General features: G+C 41.2%; 1 protein-coding gene across 1 annotated transcript in view; it reads right to left on the reverse strand.

The window, feature by feature from the left end:
- The window catches only part of rasgrf2b (Ras protein-specific guanine nucleotide-releasing factor 2b), a 153,795-nt gene that overhangs the window by 47,572 nt on the left and 88,811 nt on the right, over nucleotides 1-17,412 (reverse strand). The window contains exon 18 of the mRNA XM_041900513.2: nucleotides 4,435-4,560. Coding sequence (XP_041756447.1) covers nucleotides 4,435-4,560 — 126 coding nt within the window. The remainder of the gene's footprint in view (nucleotides 1-4,434; nucleotides 4,561-17,412) is intronic.

Genomic DNA, 17,412 nt, shown 5'->3' on the forward strand with positions numbered 1-17,412 from the left:
ACTCTCAGACCATGAGAAACAAGATTCTCTGGTCTGATGAAACCAATATTGAACTCTTTGGCCTGAATGCCAAGCGTCATGTCTGGAGGAAACCAGGCATCGCTCATCACCTGGCCAATACCATCTCTACGGTGAAGCATGGTGGTGGCAGCATCATGCTGTGGGGATGTTTTTCAGCGGCAGGGACTGGGAGACTCGTCAGGATTGAAGGAAAGATGAACGGCGCAAAGTATAGAGAGAACATTGATGAAAACCTGCTCCCGGGCGCTCAGGACCTCAGACTGGGGTGAAGGTTCACCTTCCAACAGGACAACAACACTAAGCACACAGCCAAGACAACGCAGGAGTGGCTTCAGGACAAGTCTTTGAATGTCCTTGAGTGGCCCAGCCAGAGCCTGGACTTGAACCCGATCTAACATCTCTGGAGAGACCTGAAAATAGCTGTACAGTGATGCTCCCCTTCCATCCTGACAGAGCTTGAAAGGATCTGCAGAGAAGAATAGGAGAAACTCTACAAATACAGGTGTGCCAAGCTTGTAGCGTCATACCCAAGAAGACTCGAGGCTGTAATCACCGTACAAAGGTTCTTCAACAAAGTACTGAGAAAAGGGTCTGAATACTTATGTAAATGTAATATTTCCGTTTAGAAATTGAGGATGGATCAACAACATTGTAGTTACTCCACAATACTAAACTAAATTAGAGTGAAGAGAAGGAAGCCTGTACAGAATAAAAATATTACAAAACATGCATCCTGTCTGCAATGAGGCACTAAAATAAAACTGTAAAAAATGTCCTGAATCCTGCAGATCCTATTTACATTTACATTTTAGTCATTTAGCAGACACTCTTATCCAGAGCAACATACAGTTAGTGAGTGCATATATTTTCATACTGCCCCCCTGTGGGAATCGAACCCACAACCCTGGCGTTGCAAGCACCCTGCTCTACCAAATGACGGAAGCAAAAGTTATTCCCCTACCTAAGGATAGTAAAGCCCCCTTTACTGGCTAAAAAGCAGACCAATCAGCCTGTTACCAACCCCTTTGTAAACTTTTTTGAAAAATTGTGTTTGACCAGATACAATGCTATTTTAGAGTAAACAAATTGACAACAGACTTTCAGCACGCTTATAGGGAAGGACATTCAACAAGCACAGCACTTACACAAATGACTGATGATTGGCTGAGAGAAATTGATGATAAAAGATTGTGGGGGGCTGTTTTGTTAGACTTCAGTGCAGCTTTTGACATTTTCAATCATAGTCTGATGCTGGAAAAACGTATGTGTTATGGCTTTACACCCCCTGCTATATTGTGGATAACGAGTTACCTGTCTAACAGAACACAGAGGGTATTCTTTAATCGAAGCCTCTCCAACAAAATCCAGGTAGAATCAGTAATTCCCCAGGGCAGTTGTCTAGGCCCCTTACTTTTTTCAATCTTTACTAACGACATGCCACTGGCTTTGAGTAAAGCCAGTGTGTCTATGTATGTGGATGACTCAACACTGTACACGTCAGCTACGACAGTGACTGAAATGACTGCAACATTTAACAAAGAGCTGCAGTTAGTTTCAGAATGGGTGGCAAGGAATAAGTTAGTCCTAAATATTTCAAAAACTAAAAGCATTGAATTTGGGAGAAATCATCCACTAAACCCTAAACCTAAACTAATGAATAATGTGATAATTGAGCAAGTTGAGGAGACTAAACTGCTTGGAGTAACCCTGGATTGTAAACTGTCATGGTCAAAACATATTGATACAACAGTAGCTAGGATGGGGAGAAGTCTGTCTATAATAAAGTGCAGCTCTGCATTCTTGACAGCACTATCAACAAGGCAGGTCCTACAGGCCCTAGTTTTGTCGCACCTGGACTACTGTTCAGTCGTGTGGTCAGGTGCCACAAAGAGGGACTTAGGAAAATTGCAATTGGCTCAGAACAGGGCAGCACGGCTGGCCCTTGGATGTGCACAGAGATCTAACCTTAATAATATGCATGTCAATCTCTCCTGGCTCAAAGTGGAGGAGAGATTGACTTCAACACTACTTGTATTTGTGAGAGGTATTGACATGTTGAATGCACCGAGATGTCTGTTTGAACTACTGGCACACAGCTCGGACACCCATGCATACCCCACAAGACATGCCACCAGAGGTCTCTTCACAGTCCCCAAGTCCAGAACAGACTATGGGAGGTGTACAGTACTACATAGAGCCATGACTACATGGAACTCTATTCTACATCAAGTAACTCATGCAAGCAGTAAAATTAGATTTAAAAAACAGATACAATTACACCTTATGGAACAGCAGGGACTGTGAAGCAACACAAACATAGGCAAAGACACATGCATAAAAACACACGATAACATACGCACTATACACACACGTACACATGGATTTTATGTTGTATATACGTATGTGGTAGTAGTGTAGGGGCCTGAGGGCAGACACTTAATATGTTGTGAAATCTTTTGTAAATGTATTATAATGTTTTTAAAAAATTATAACTGCCTTAATTTTGCTCAACCCCAGGAACAGTATGGTGATCCATAATAAATACAATACAATACAATACAAGGCATTATGTTTGGCGAAAATCCAACACATCACTGAGTACCACTCTTCAAATTTTCAAGCATGGTGGTGGTTGCAACATGTTATGGGTATGCTTGTCATCGGCAAGGACTAGGGAGTTTTTTAGGATAAAATGAAATGGAATAGAGCTAAACACAGGCTGAATCCTAGAGGAAAATCTGGTTCGGTCTGCTTTCCAACATACACTGGGAGACACATTCACCTTTCAGCAAGACAATAACCTAAAACAAGGCCAAGTATATACTGGAGTTGTTTACCAAGAGAACATTGAATGTACCTGAGTGGCCTAGGTACCGTTTTGACTGAAATTGGCTTGAAAATCTGATCAACAACAACTTGACAGAGCTTGAAGAATTTTTTTAATAATAATGTGCAAATATTGTACAGTCCAGGTGTGCAATGTTTTTAGAGACTTACCCAGAAAGACTCATAGTTGTAATCGCTGCCAAGGGTGATTCTAACATGTATTGACTCAGGGTTGTGAATACTTATGTAAATTAGATCTGTATTTCATTTTCAATAAATTTGCAACAATTTCTAAAAACATATTTTCACGTTGTTATTATGGGGTATTGTGTGTAGATGGGTGAGAAAAAATATGTATTTAATCCATTTTGAATTCAGGCTGTAAGACCAACATTTGGAATAAGTCAAGGGGCATGAAAACGTTCTAAAGTCACTGTATATTTTCATAATGATTGAGACATAATTTAATACAGTAAAACTTGACATCAAGTTCTTATCCATGCGTAGTAACTTTGATATTTACAATAGCAACATGGATGTTACAGAGGACTTTGGAAATTGCTTCATAATTGCACAATAATGGAGTTATTGCATAAGTGGAATAAATAACAATCACTATTCCTCTTGTGCTCTTGTGATTACAAAAACTCTCAGCTCATTATACAATTAAAATGCAATTACCAAAGTCTTATGTAACAACATGCTAATAAAATGTTGCTCCAAAAGTAATTACAGTTTTATCAAACAGGCACAAGAACAGTTTAATGTTAAGTGTTACTGAGAATACTAACAGTATGGCTATTAAGTGTCGAAAGGAAACAAAATATCCCAAAACTGCCTTCTTAAATCAACTACAGCCAAGGTAGGTGGAAAATCATGTTAGTTTGTATTCTGAGTAAACTTTAAAGATGGTATAGTGTGTGTTTGAAATAAGAACACTTGCCCTCAGATGGACAAAGAGGTTTGAAGTGGATTTTGCTAAGCATTCAACTTGCAGTTTGCAATGTTTGCAAATTGCTTAGAATTTCTCAGCAGTATTTTCAGGTATAACTAAATTAATTGCAGCTTTTGAGCTTTTCAATGGCACGTTGAAAGAGTCATACAGAATGTTAATTGGTTTGAATTCATTATTAATGTATTATGTACACATCTGGGGCAATGGACATTTACAGAATGTTCAAAGAAGTATTGTGTAGATCAAATATGACTGTCATATAGATTGGAATAGTATAGGAGATTGTGTTTGCTATGTATTCTATTTATATCTTCAACATACAGTTCCAGATACAGCCCTGACATTAGTTGAAGGCAGCAAATCAAATAGTTTCTGAAAAGTAGTCACTTCCTGAGATATGTATTTAAATATTGTTGAAAAGTCGTTGCTTTCTGAGATCTGTATTGAAATAGTTTAAAAAAAGTTGTCATTTTGGGGGATCTGTATTCAAATAGTTAACTATTTGTACACCCCCCCACACACACACACACCCCCACCCCATTTTTTTTTATAATAGTTACTTTCCACAAAGCACAGTTTAAACTATAGCTGTCCCAGGTCTGACATACAAACACGCACACACACACACTTACCTCCAGGCTGTCTGTAGCGGAAGTGTCTTGGGGTGGAGGGGGAGCGGCAGGGAGAGACTTCTCCTGATTCACTGTTCTGAGGTGACTCTGGGCTGAACTTGTCCATTGAGACAGACTCCAAGACAGCTAAGCAGAAAATGAAACACTATTGTCACTCACACAATGGCAACAACAACGGCTTCATATAGAACAGTGAGTCCTCTTGCCTGGCTGATCTAGCGGTAATGCTGCAGCCTCCAGCACACACATCTACTGTGACGGCATAGATTTGAATCTGGCATACTGCCCTTTGTCACAATCTCTATCGTTCCTCACCGTCATCCTCTATCAGTTCAATAAAATCAGAAAATACCTTTTAAAACAGAAAAGTGAATCCTTCACTCACACACACTCTCTCACACAAATAAATACTTGGAGTACACGGGGAAAATGTAGGGGGGCCCTCAACAGCATTCTGACACCAAATCACTTCCCCGTAACTGTCTTCATAGACCCAGATGACTACAGAACCACTTTAGATTAATCTCCTGTGTGTGCGTCTGTGTGTGTGCAGTGTCCACCCAGCCAATAAGCAATAAGCGATATGCTTAGGAGTGTCAAAATGATTGACACTCCTAAAGATTCGTATAAATAAAGTAGTCAAAAGTTTAGTAATTGGTCCCATATTCCTAACACGCAATGACTACATCAAGCTTGTGATGCTACAAACTTGTTGGATGCATTTGGAGGAAGTTTTGGTTGTGTTTCAGATTATTTTTTGCCCAATAGAAATGAATGGTAAATAATGTATTGTGTCATTTTGGAGTCACTTTTATTATAAATGAGAATAACATGAGAGAAAATGGAAACCTGCATGCTGCTCTTGCTAGTATCACTGTTCTTTATTAAGCTTTACGTATCGGCCTCAAGCGGTCAAAGAGGGGACCAGGAACTACAGCAGGACGCGGTAATTAACCTCTCCGGAAAAAAAACTCACAAGTCTCAGTCTTATATAAGGGCCTCTCATTTGTACCTACATGTACAGACAAATCATTCGATACGAACGTAGATTCGTTTAAATTCTTCGCAAGATTAAACTTAGATGTGTTTTCCCAAAATACTGCTTCTGGCCTAGAAACCCAACAAAGAACTATTACTCATTTTAAGCCTAAAAGCAAATTCTGTCCTATGGTTAACGACTCCTCGATTAATACCTATTGTAGGTTAGTCAAACAAGAAGCTTTGTCTGTATGTACGAGAAAAACTAACCATATTCAGAAAACCTCACCAGGACAGAAGAACAGGCACTCAATTAACTAATGAAAGACTAATCTTTGTTTATCAAACCTGCAGACAAGGGGGGTGCTGTGGTCGTTTTAGACTATGAAAAATACAAAGAAGAGACAACTCAGTAATGAACGTTTATATAGAAAACTGAGTGTTCCTCGCTCAACTTTTTTCATTCAACTTTTTCACCCCGTACACTTTAGTACCTGCATGCCAACAACCGAGCCAGGCTTCCAAGAGCTCAACTCATACAACACTCTCTATAGAACTACTAAAGGAAAGTCCTTATTTCCAGCGTGTGAGTGTGACTCCAATTGTTGGCCAGTACATGCTGTAACTGTATGTTTTGTATCCCCCACGACTACAGACACTGGGGACACGCCCGTCACAGCTCTGAGAGGCTACCCCAAACGCTAAGACGCAGCCGGGCCGGTGCGTAGCAAGGAACAGCCGGCAACCTGCCACTGACAACTGACCCAGCCATCACCCGCCCCTCTGTGCGTCTCTCTTGCTCTCCACATTCAACGAGAGACAGACAACAACACAGTTGGACGGGGCGCTGGTAGGGGCGTCAGCAAAGGCAACGGGAAATGTTTGTTCCCTTGGACTGTCGGCGTTCAGCAGTAAAACCTCATTTGAATCAGCTGGGGACCCGCGTGCTATTAAGTGTATAATCTGCGACATGTTCGTAGTTGTCATGGGGAAAGGTCAGATTGATACCTTCATTTGTGAAAATTGTATTGAACGTGATGCAGCTAAAGAAAGTATTATTACTCTTCATGAAGAAATTAAAATTTTGACCAAGCGCCTTGAACTGAATAAGGATTCCATGAGACTATCGGCATCTTTAAATGCTTCCTATCAAAACATCCAAGAGGATCATAATGGGACCTTCGTGGATTATGATCAATTTCCGCCACTGCTGCTCATTGTCCGCCACTGCTGCTCATTGTCCGTAAATGAGTGCATGTCGGAAACAGAAAGAAGGACAAGAATTGTTCTAGGCGTGCCTGCCTTCTTCCCCCGCGTCCGGACTTTCCAATCGCTTTGAGCGCCTGTACCAGCTGTCGTCTGCCAGGGACTTGGGTGTTCCCTCCATGGCTGTGGATGTCCCTCCAACTACCTCTCCCTGTCCTAGTCAATCAATCGCCTGGGCACAGCCTGGACCACCCAGCCACCCTCCGCTGGGCCATGCTCTCTGGATCAGAGCTCTGTCCCTTTGGCTGTTGTGGCCTGCACACAGCCGGCGTCTCAGCAGCCCTCTTCTCAGGTTAGTTCTGTGGCTCTGGCCTCGCAATCAGCTTCTAGGCACTGTAGAGGCCGGATCATTCCGGCTGTTGTGATAGGGAGTTCGATGGTGAGGCATATACAGTGGGGAAAAAAAGTATTTAGTCAGCCACCAATTGTGCAAGTTCTTCCACTTAAAAAGATGAGAGAGGCCTGTCATCTTCATCATAGGTACACGTCAACTATGACAGACAAATTGAGAAAAAAAAATCCAGAAAATCACATTGTAGGATTTTTAATGAATTTATTTGCAAATTATGGTGGAAAATAAGTATTTGGTCACCTACAAACAAGCAAGATTTCTGGCTCTCACAGACCTGTAACTTCTTCTTTAAGAGGCTCCTCTGTCCTCCACTCGTTACCTGTATTAATGGCACCTGTTTGAACTTGTTATCAGTATAAAAGACACCTGTCCACAACCTCAAACAGTCACACTCCAAACTCCACTATGGTCAAGACCAAAGAGCTGTCAAAGGACACCAGAAACAAAATTGTAGACCTGCACCAGGCTGGGGAAGACTGAATCTGCAATAGGTAAGCAGCTTGGTTTGAAGAAATCAACTGTGGGAGCAATTATTAGGAAATGGAAGACATACAAGACCACTGATAATCTCCCTCGATCTGGGGCTCCACGCAAGATCTCACCCCGTGGGGTCAAAATGATCACAAGAACGGTGAGCAAAAATCCCAGAACCACACGGGGGGACCTAGTGAATGACCTGCAGAGAGCTGGGACCAAAGTAACAAAGCCTACCATCAGTAACACACTACTCCGCCAGGGACTCAAATCCTGCATTGCCAGACGTGTCCCCCCTGCTTAAGCCAGTACATGTCCAGGCCCGTCTGAAGTTTGCTAGAGTGCATTTGGATGATCCAAAAGAGGATTGGGAGAATGTCATATGGTCAGATGAAACCAAAATATAACTTTTTGGTAAAAACTCAACTCATCGTGTTTGGAGGACAAAGAATGCTGAGTTGCATCCAAAGAACACCATACCTACTGTGAAGCATGGGGGTGGAAACTTCATGCTTTGGGGCTGTTTTTCTGCAAAGGGACCAGGACGACTGATCCGTTAAAGGAAAGAATGAATGGGGCCATGTATCGTGAGATTTTGAGTGAAAACCTCCTTCCATCAGCAAGGGCATTGAAGATGAAACGTGGCTGGGTCTTTTAGCATGACAATGATCCCAAACACACCTCCCGGGCAACGAAGGAGTGGCTTCGTAAGAAGCATTTCAAGGTCCTGGAGTGGCCTAGCCAGTCTCCAGATCTCAACCCCATAGAAAATCTTTGGAGGGAGTTGAAAGTCCGTGTTGCCCAGCGACAGCCCCAAAACATCACTGCTCTAGAGGAGATCTGCATGGAGGAATGGGCCAAAATACCAGCAACAGTGTGTGAAAACCTTGTGAAGACTTACAGAAAACGTTTGACCTGTGTCATTGCCAACAAGGGGTATATAACAAAGTATTGAGAAACTTTTGTTATTGACCAAATACTTATTTTCCACCATAATTTGCAAATAAATACATAATAAATCCTACAATGTGATTTTCTGGATTTTTTTTTCTCATTTTGTCTGTCATAGTTGACATGTACCTATGATGAAAATTACAGGCCTCTCTCATCTTTTTAAGTGGGAGAACTTGCACAATTGGTGGCTGACTAAATACTTTTTTCCCCCACTGTATCTGTACCTGGGGCAAAAGTTCAGGATATTACCAGGTTGCTTCCAGAGGCTCCGCGTCAGTCAACGGGGGCTGATACTGTCATGGTTCATGTGAGGTTGAATGACATTATGAAGGGCAGCTCAGAACAGCTGAAGATTAATTTTTAAGAACTGATTGGGTCAGATCTAAAGAAAAGAGAGAGAGAAAAGAGAGAAATGCCAAAGGTGGAGGTGTGGCTGTTTATATTCAGAACCACATTCCTGTAAAGCTTAGAGAGGATCTCATGTTAAATACTGTTGAAGTAATATGGCTACAGGTTCATCTGCCTCACCTAAAGCCCATTCTGGTGGGAAGCTGCGATAACATCTGTGAAATGCTTGATAATGTATGTGATATCAAAAGAGAAGTATATTTTCTGGGTCACTTAAATATTGACTGGCTTTCATCAGGCTGCCCACTCAAGAGAAAACTTCAAACTGTAACAAGTGCCTGCAACATGGTTCAGGTTATCAATCAACCTACCAGCACAGGAATGAAATCATCAACATGTATTGATCACATCTTTACTAATGCTGCAGAAATTTGTTTGAAAGCAGTATCCAAATCCATCGGATGTAGTGATCACAATAGAGTAGCCATATCTAGGAAAACCAAAGTTCCGAAGGCTGGGCCTAATATAGTGTATAAGAGGTCATACAATACGTTTTGTAGAGATTCCTATGTTGTTGATGTAAATAATATTTGTTGGTCCGTGGTGTGTAATGAGGAGCAACCAGACGCTGCACTTGACACATTTATGAAATTGCTTATCCCAGTTACTAACAAGCATAAACCCATTAAGAAAATTACTGTAAAAACTGTTAAATTCCCATAGTTTGATGAGGAATTGAAAAATGTTATGGTTGAGAGGGATGAGGCAAAATAAATGGCAAATAGGTCTGGCTGTACAACCGATTGGCAAACGTACTGCAAATTGAGAAATCATATGACTAAACTGGATAAAAAGAAGAAGAAACTACACTATGAAACAAAGATAAATTACATAAAGAATGATAGTAAAAAACTTTGGAGCACCTTAACTGAAATCTTGGGCAAAAAGGCAAACTCTGCTCCATCATTCATTGAATTAGATGGCTCATTCATCACAAAGCCCACTGATATTGCCAACTACTTTAATTATTTTTTCATTGGCAATATTAGCAAAGTTATATGTATATAGCAAGTATATCTGACCAAATTATGAAAGACAAGCATTGTAATTTTGAATTCCATAAAAGTGCGGAAGAGGTGAAAAAACGATTGTTGTTTATCAACAATGACAAGCCACCGGGGTCTGACAACTTGGATGGAAAATTACTGAGGATAATAGTGGACAATATTGCCACTCCTATTTGCCATATGTTAAATTTAAGCCTACTAGAATGTGTGTGCCCTCAGGCCTGGAGGGAAGCAAACGTTATTCCCCTACCTAAGGATAGTAAAGCCCCCTTAACTGGCTCAAATAGCCGACCAATCAGCCTGTTACCAACCCTTTGTAAACTTTTTGTAAAAATGGTGTTTGATGGTATTTCACAGTAAACTAATTGACAACAGACATTCAGCACTTACACAAATGACTGATGATTGGCTGGGAGACATTGATGATACAAATATTGTGGGGGACTGTTATGTTAGACTTCAGTGCAGTTTTGACATTATCAATCATAGTCTGTTACTGGAAAAACGTATGTGTTATGGCTTTACAGCCCCTGCTATATTGTGGATAAAGAGTTACCTGTCTATCATAACACAGAGGGTGTTCTTTAATATAAGCTTCTCCAACAAAATCCAGGTAGAATCAGGAATTCCCCAGGGCAGCTGTCTAGGCCACTTAATTTTTTCAATCTTTACAAACGACATGCCCCTGGCTTTGAGTAAAGCCAGTGTGTCTATGTATGCGGATGACTCAACACTATACACATCAGCTATCACAGCGACTGAAATGACGCAACAATTAACAAAGAGCTGCAGTTAGTTTCAGAATGGGAGGCAAGGAATAAGGTAGTCCTAAATATTTCAAAAACGAAATGCATTGTATTTGTAATAAATCATTCACTAAACCCTAAACCTCAACTAAATTTTGTAACGAATAATGGGATAATTGAGCAAGTTTAGGTGACTAAACTGCTTGGAGTAACCCTGGATTGTAAAATGTCACGGTCAAAACATATTGATATAACAGTAGCTAGGATGGGGAGAAGTCTGTCCATAATAAAGCGCTGAATCTGCATTCTTAACAGCACTATCAACAAGGCAGGTCCTACAGGCCATAGTTTTGTCGCACCTGGACTACCGTTCAGTCGTGTGGTCAGGTGCCACAAAGAGGGACTTAGGAAAATTGCAATTGGCTCAGAACAGGGCATTACGGCTGGCCCTTGGATGTACACAGAGAGCTAACATTAATAATATTCATGTCAATCTCTCCTGGCTCCAAATGGAGGCGAGATTGACTTCATCACTACTTATATTTGTGAGAGGTATTGACATGTTGAATGCACCGAGCTGTCTGTTTGAACTACTGGCACACAGTCCAGAACAGAGTATGGGAGGTGCACAGTAATACATAGAGCCATGACTAAATTGAACTCTTTTTCACATCAAGTAACTAATTCAAGCAGTAAAATTTGATTTAAAAAATAGATAAAAATACACCTTATGGAACAGCGGGGACTGTGAAGCAACCCAAACATAGGCACAGACACATGTATACAAACACACGATAACATATGCACTATACACACGTGTACACATGGATTTTGTAAGGGCACACACTTAATATGTTGTGAAATATTTTGTAAATGTATTATAATGTTTAAAACATTTTATAACTGTCTTCATTTTGCTTGACCTCAGGAAGAGGTCTTGACAGAAGCTAATGGGGATCCATAATAAATACCAATATAGGTGTTCCAAAGGAATATTAGCTCAAATCTGGAGCAAGTCTTATTAAACAACCTTATCTCAAAACCTGAATATGAATACCTTTGCTCCAAATGTGCCATACATCCATCCCTGTACATTTTGCCTAAATGACACAAACCTAAAACACAAGGCAATTATCCAGGCAGACCAGTGGTCGCAGGAATAGGCTCAATGCTAGAGCCATTGTCGAACTTTGTATACTTTTTTATTAAATCTCATATGCAAGCATTGCCATCACATGTGGAAAACAAGGTCTCACCAATAACGGGACAAACAGTAGACTATATTTTGGTCACATTAGATGTTGAGTCTGTACACCAGCATTCCCCACACGTGGGTGCTGGCAGCCCGAGCACACTACCTGATAGACCAAGATAGTAACGAATTCCCACCAACAAACTTTATTCTAGAGCTGGCTGAATATGTTTTGATGTATAACTATTTCAGGTTTGATGATGAATACTACCTCCATACGAATGGAACATCGATGGGCTCCACATTCGCTCCAAGCTATGCTAACCTTTATGTTGGTCTATTTGAAGAACATTTTGTTAACAATGGAAATGAAAATTATTGAATAAAATCCTGAAGTGGTTTCGATATATTGACAACACATTTTGCATATGGGGAGGAGTGGGAGAAGAGCTGTCAGACTTGTTGACATTCCTCAATGACATTGACCCTAATCTCAAATTCACTATTGAATGTGCCACTAAACGTGTTCCTACCTCGATATGTGGAATGAGAAATCAAATAGAACCCTATTTACAACTCAGTACAGAAAAGAAACAGACAGAAATACTCTGTTACAGGGGGACAGCTTCCACTCAGAGCCATTAAAAAGAGGACTTCCAAGACGTCAGTTTTTCAGGCTGCGCCGTATATGCCACTCCACAGAGGACTATCTAGAAAAAGCAGCGGAGATGCGCAATAGGTTTCTAATAAGAGGCTACCCTCCACAATGCATGGATGAAGCTCTTAATGTGGCACTAGGGAAAACACGAGATGCACTGTTACAAAAAATACCCATTAGATCTAAAGAACACTCAGTAATGTTCACCACCACATATACTTTGAACTCGCTCAAAGTGGGAGATGTTGTCAAGAAACACTGGCATATTTTATCATAGGACCCAGCTTTGCCAGCTGAATTTAAGAACCCACCACTTATTGTATATAGGAGAGGTCACAATTTACGTGACAAGTTGGTCCATGCCAACCACCAGCCACAAAAGAAAATGAGCCAGGCTCTTCTAAGCCCTCTTCCAAATGGTTGCTATAAATGCTGAGGCTGCGCACAGAGCAACAATATGAAGTGTGAATATTTCTGCCACCCACATACAGGAAAAGGGTTCCAAATAAATAGGCATTATTACTCCACCCATGGTATCTAAATGATTAAATGTCCATATGGATTGTGTTATGTACCTCTCGTTCTCTCAAACAGATAATTAGTGAACATAAAAGTTCAATCAGGAGAAACAACAGGGATTATTCAGTCGCAGTACATTTAATGACCAAAAACATGACATTTCTACCTTTAGATTTTGTGGCATAGAGAAAGTCAAGGAGGTGATATAATTAATACTGTGAGCAAAATTGAATGTTTTTGGATTTTCACTCTCCAGACATTATTCCCTAAAGGTCTTAATGATGAAATGTCAATGAATGTTATGTTGTAAATGTGAACATGAACTAATGCCTTGTCGTTAACCTTTTCAGCCTACTCTGACATTTTTATCTTGCACTGTACTTACATTTACATTTTAGTCATTTAGCAAACGCTCTTATCCAGAGCGACTTACAGTTAGTTTTATTTTTCATACTGGCCCCCCTTGGGAATCGAACCCACAACCCTGGCGTTGCAAACGCCATGCTCTGCCAACTGAGCTACATCCCTGCCGGCCATTCCCTCCCCTACCCTGAACGACGCTGGGCCAATTGTGCGCCGCCCCATGGGTCTCCCTCTCTCTTCCAGGTTACTGCCTCCTGGACTCCGGGGAGAATGCAGTCTCCTCTGGGATAGAACAAAGAGCCCCTCGGTTCTAGCAGGCCGTGAGGACGTCTATCCAGTAGCAACCTCTCACTACCTCCAACCCTCCCGTGTGCTGCCATCCTGGCAGCTTTATGGGCCCTGTATGGCTGGTGAGCAATCAGCCCCTTGATTACTGACCAGCCTCAATCAGCCCCAATTAGTCCTGGCCGGAAGACCCGTCGAGACCTGGCACGTCCAGCAGAGGGAGCCACCGCCGCGTGAAATAGACTCCGTCTGTCACCAGGCCTCGAAGAGTCTCCCCATGGTGTCTTGTCCGCAGTACGCCACAAAAGCTAGCTTTTCTTCAATCCAGATGCCCAGATATTTATAAGTGGGGATATGATCAATGAGGGCACCATCCAATGGACATATGCATAAATTATCTGATTCATTTTTACCTGAATTGGAAAATAACATACCTGCATAAAGTACCAATTTCAGTTCAACAAAGGCTTTCTACAAGGCAATAAAGGCAGACTGGAGCTCCAAAAGAGCCTGGCCAACCGTGGGGGCAACTGTGTCATCTGCATACAGGTGTCGTAAAAAAATTTTTTGCATTGAGACCAATATCGTGGTCAAAAGTTTTGAGAAGTATTGGTCTTCAAAAAGTTTGCTGCTTCAGTGTTTTGAGATATCTTTGTCAGATGTTACTATGGTATACTGAAGTATAATTACAAGCATTCCATAAGTGTCAAAGGCTTTTATTGACAATTACATTAAGTTTATGCAAAGAGTCAATATTTGCAGTGTTGACCCATCTTTTTCAAGACCTCTGCAATCCACCCTGGCATGCTGTCATTTAACTTCTGGGCCACATCCTGAATGATGGCAGCCCATTCTTGCATAATGAATGCTTGGAGTTTGTCAGAATTTGTGGGTTTTTGTTTGTCCACCCGCCTCTTGAGGATCGACCACAAGTTCTTAATGGGATTAAGGTCTGGGGAGTTTCCTGGCCATGGACCCAAAATGTCGATGTTTTGTTCCCCAAGCCACTTAGTTATCACTTTTGCCTTATGGCAAGGAGCTCCATCATGCTGGAAAAGGCAATGGTCGTCACCAAACTGTTATTGGATGGTTGTAAGAAGTTGCTCTCGGAGGATGTGTTGGTACCATTCTTTATTCATGACTGTGTTCTTAGGCAAAAAGGTGAGTGAGCCCACTCCCTTGGCTGATAAGCAACCACACACATGAATGGTCTCAGGATGCTTTACTGTTGGCATGACACAGGAATGATGGTAGCGCTAACCTTGTCTTCTCCGGGCAAGGTGTTTTCCGGATGCCCCAAACAATCGGAAAGGGGATTCATCAGAGAAAATGACTTTACCCCAGTCCTCAGCAGTCCAATCCCTGTACCTTTTGCAGAATATCAGTCTGTCCCTGATGTTTTTCCTGGAGAGAAGTGGCTTCTTTGCTGCCCTTCTTGACACCAGGCCATCCTCCAAAGGTATTTGCCTCACTGTGCGTGCAGATGCACTCACACCTGCCTGCTGCCATTCCTGAGCAAGCTCTGCACTGGTGGTGCCCCGATCCCGCAGCTGAATCAACTTTAGGAGACGGTCCTGGCGCTTGCTGGACTGGTCCTCTGTAGCTCAGCTGGTAGAGCACGGCGCTTGTAACGCCAAGGTAGTGGGTTCGATCCCCGGGACCAGCCATAAAAAAAATGTTTTATGTATGCACGCATGACTGTAGGTCGCTTTGGATAAAAGCGTCTGCTAAATGGCATATTATTATTATTATTATTTCTTGGGCACCCTGATGCCTTCTTCACAACAATTCAACCTCTCTCCTTGAAGTTCTTGATGATCCGATAAATGGTTGATTTAGGTGCAATCTTACTAGCGGCAATATCCTTGCCTGTGAAGCCCTTTTTGTGCAAATCAATGATGAAGGCACGTGCTTCCTTGCAGGTAACCATGGTTAACAGAGGAAGAACAAGGATTTCAAGCACCACTCTCCTTTTAAAGCTTCTAGTCTGTTATTCTAACTCAATCAGCATGACTGAGTGATCTACAGCCTTGTCCTCGTCAACACTCTCACCTGTGTTAACGAGAGAATCACTGACATGATGGCACCTGGTTGTTTTGTGGCAGGGCTGAAATTCAGTGGAAATGTTTTTTGGGGATTAAGTTCATTTTCATGGCAAAGAGTGACTTTGCAATTAATTGCAATTCATCTGATCACTCTTCATAACATTCTGGAGTATATGCAAATTGCCATCATAAAAACTGAGGCAGCAGACTTTGTGAAAATTCTCAAAACTTTTGACCACGACTGTAGACAGTAAAAAGTACAGGACGTAAAATCAACCCCTGCGGGACACCTTTTGTAATATCAAAGAAACCTGACTTAACACCATCAGAAGAAACACATTGTGTCCTGTCTATCAGGTAATTTTCAAACCAAATGCAGGCTGCCTGACTCAGACTTTTAACGAATAGAAAATGAATGGTCAACAGTGCGAAAGCTTTCGACAGGTCTATGAAAAGGAAAGCACAATGCTTCCTGTTGTCCATGCTATTTACAATGTCATTTATCACCAAAGAAGCAGCAGATATAGTGCTATGACCTGGCCTTGAAACCAGACTGAAGGACTCTTTAGAATACATTTTGAAGCTAGAAGATATCTTAGCTGAGTGTTGATTAAATATTCAAAAAATTTCGCTAGGCAAGAGAGTTTTCGAGATCGGGCGATAATTATTCATGTCAGAGGGGTCGCCACCTTTGTGGAGAAGAAGCACATGGGCAATAATATGTGTCAATGCTTCCACAATTAGGGGAGCAGAAAACTGCAGCAAGAAAAGATCAAGCATCATCTTCCATCATGCCAACTAGAGGCTGGGAGAAGGAAGAGCAGTCAAGTGACTGACCAGGGTCAATTAAACCACCATTTATTTCAAATAAAAGGCCTGCAGAGATAAAATGTTGATTAACAATAGAACCGCCAAGAAGGTCAATCTGACCGTTTCAATTTTGTAATTTCAATAAAAACCTTGAACCCACCCGTCCCTGACTTAAAAAAAAATATTTGTATTTTATACTCTAGCAGTATGTTGAGATAAATATCATAAAAGACAAAAACTTGTTGAACATTTCACCTCAAAGCGCCAAGACGGTCAAAATGACCGTATGCATATATAACCGTAAAATAGCCGGGTCTCGAGGAGTATCAATAGCCTTATAAATCCATTTAACTAGAAAGGCCTGGCCTCGTTGGACACCCCTTCATGCCAATGTCATTTGGTTGTGTTTATGAAGGTGTTAGGTAACATTAGAATATGAAATGTAAAATATTTGAAAGATAACATTTTCATTAGTTAATGTTACTGTGGGCAATGTTTATAACGACAAAACAAATAATAAAAAAAAAACTACAATGAAGAAAATATCTGAGATCTCAGTAGCCTAAACATCAGTATCCGTCAAGTGTGCTTGTGAATAGTGAAAATCAGCACAAAGGCAGTATAATGAATATAAGTGTCATATGACAGCGGTCAAAAATAGTCTATTATTGTCAGTTATTGGACACATTGTTATCCCTTGTCCTACCATTCCAAAAATGACATGCCCTCCTAAAATGCTCTCTGACATTCTAGTGTTAATATACACAATCACAAATAAATCCATTAATATTTTGTTTTAGGAAGGTTATAAAAAACATGATACATGATTTATTTCAAAAGAACAAAATAGCATGTTTTGAGTTGTATTTATCTGTGCTTAGTAGCCAAGGCTATGGCTGTGCCATGCCAATGACTGCCCTA

The sequence above is a fragment of the Coregonus clupeaformis genome, chromosome 16 (genome assembly GCF_020615455.1).
Source record: "Coregonus clupeaformis isolate EN_2021a chromosome 16, ASM2061545v1, whole genome shotgun sequence".
Taxonomy (NCBI): Eukaryota; Metazoa; Chordata; class Actinopteri; order Salmoniformes; family Salmonidae; genus Coregonus; species Coregonus clupeaformis.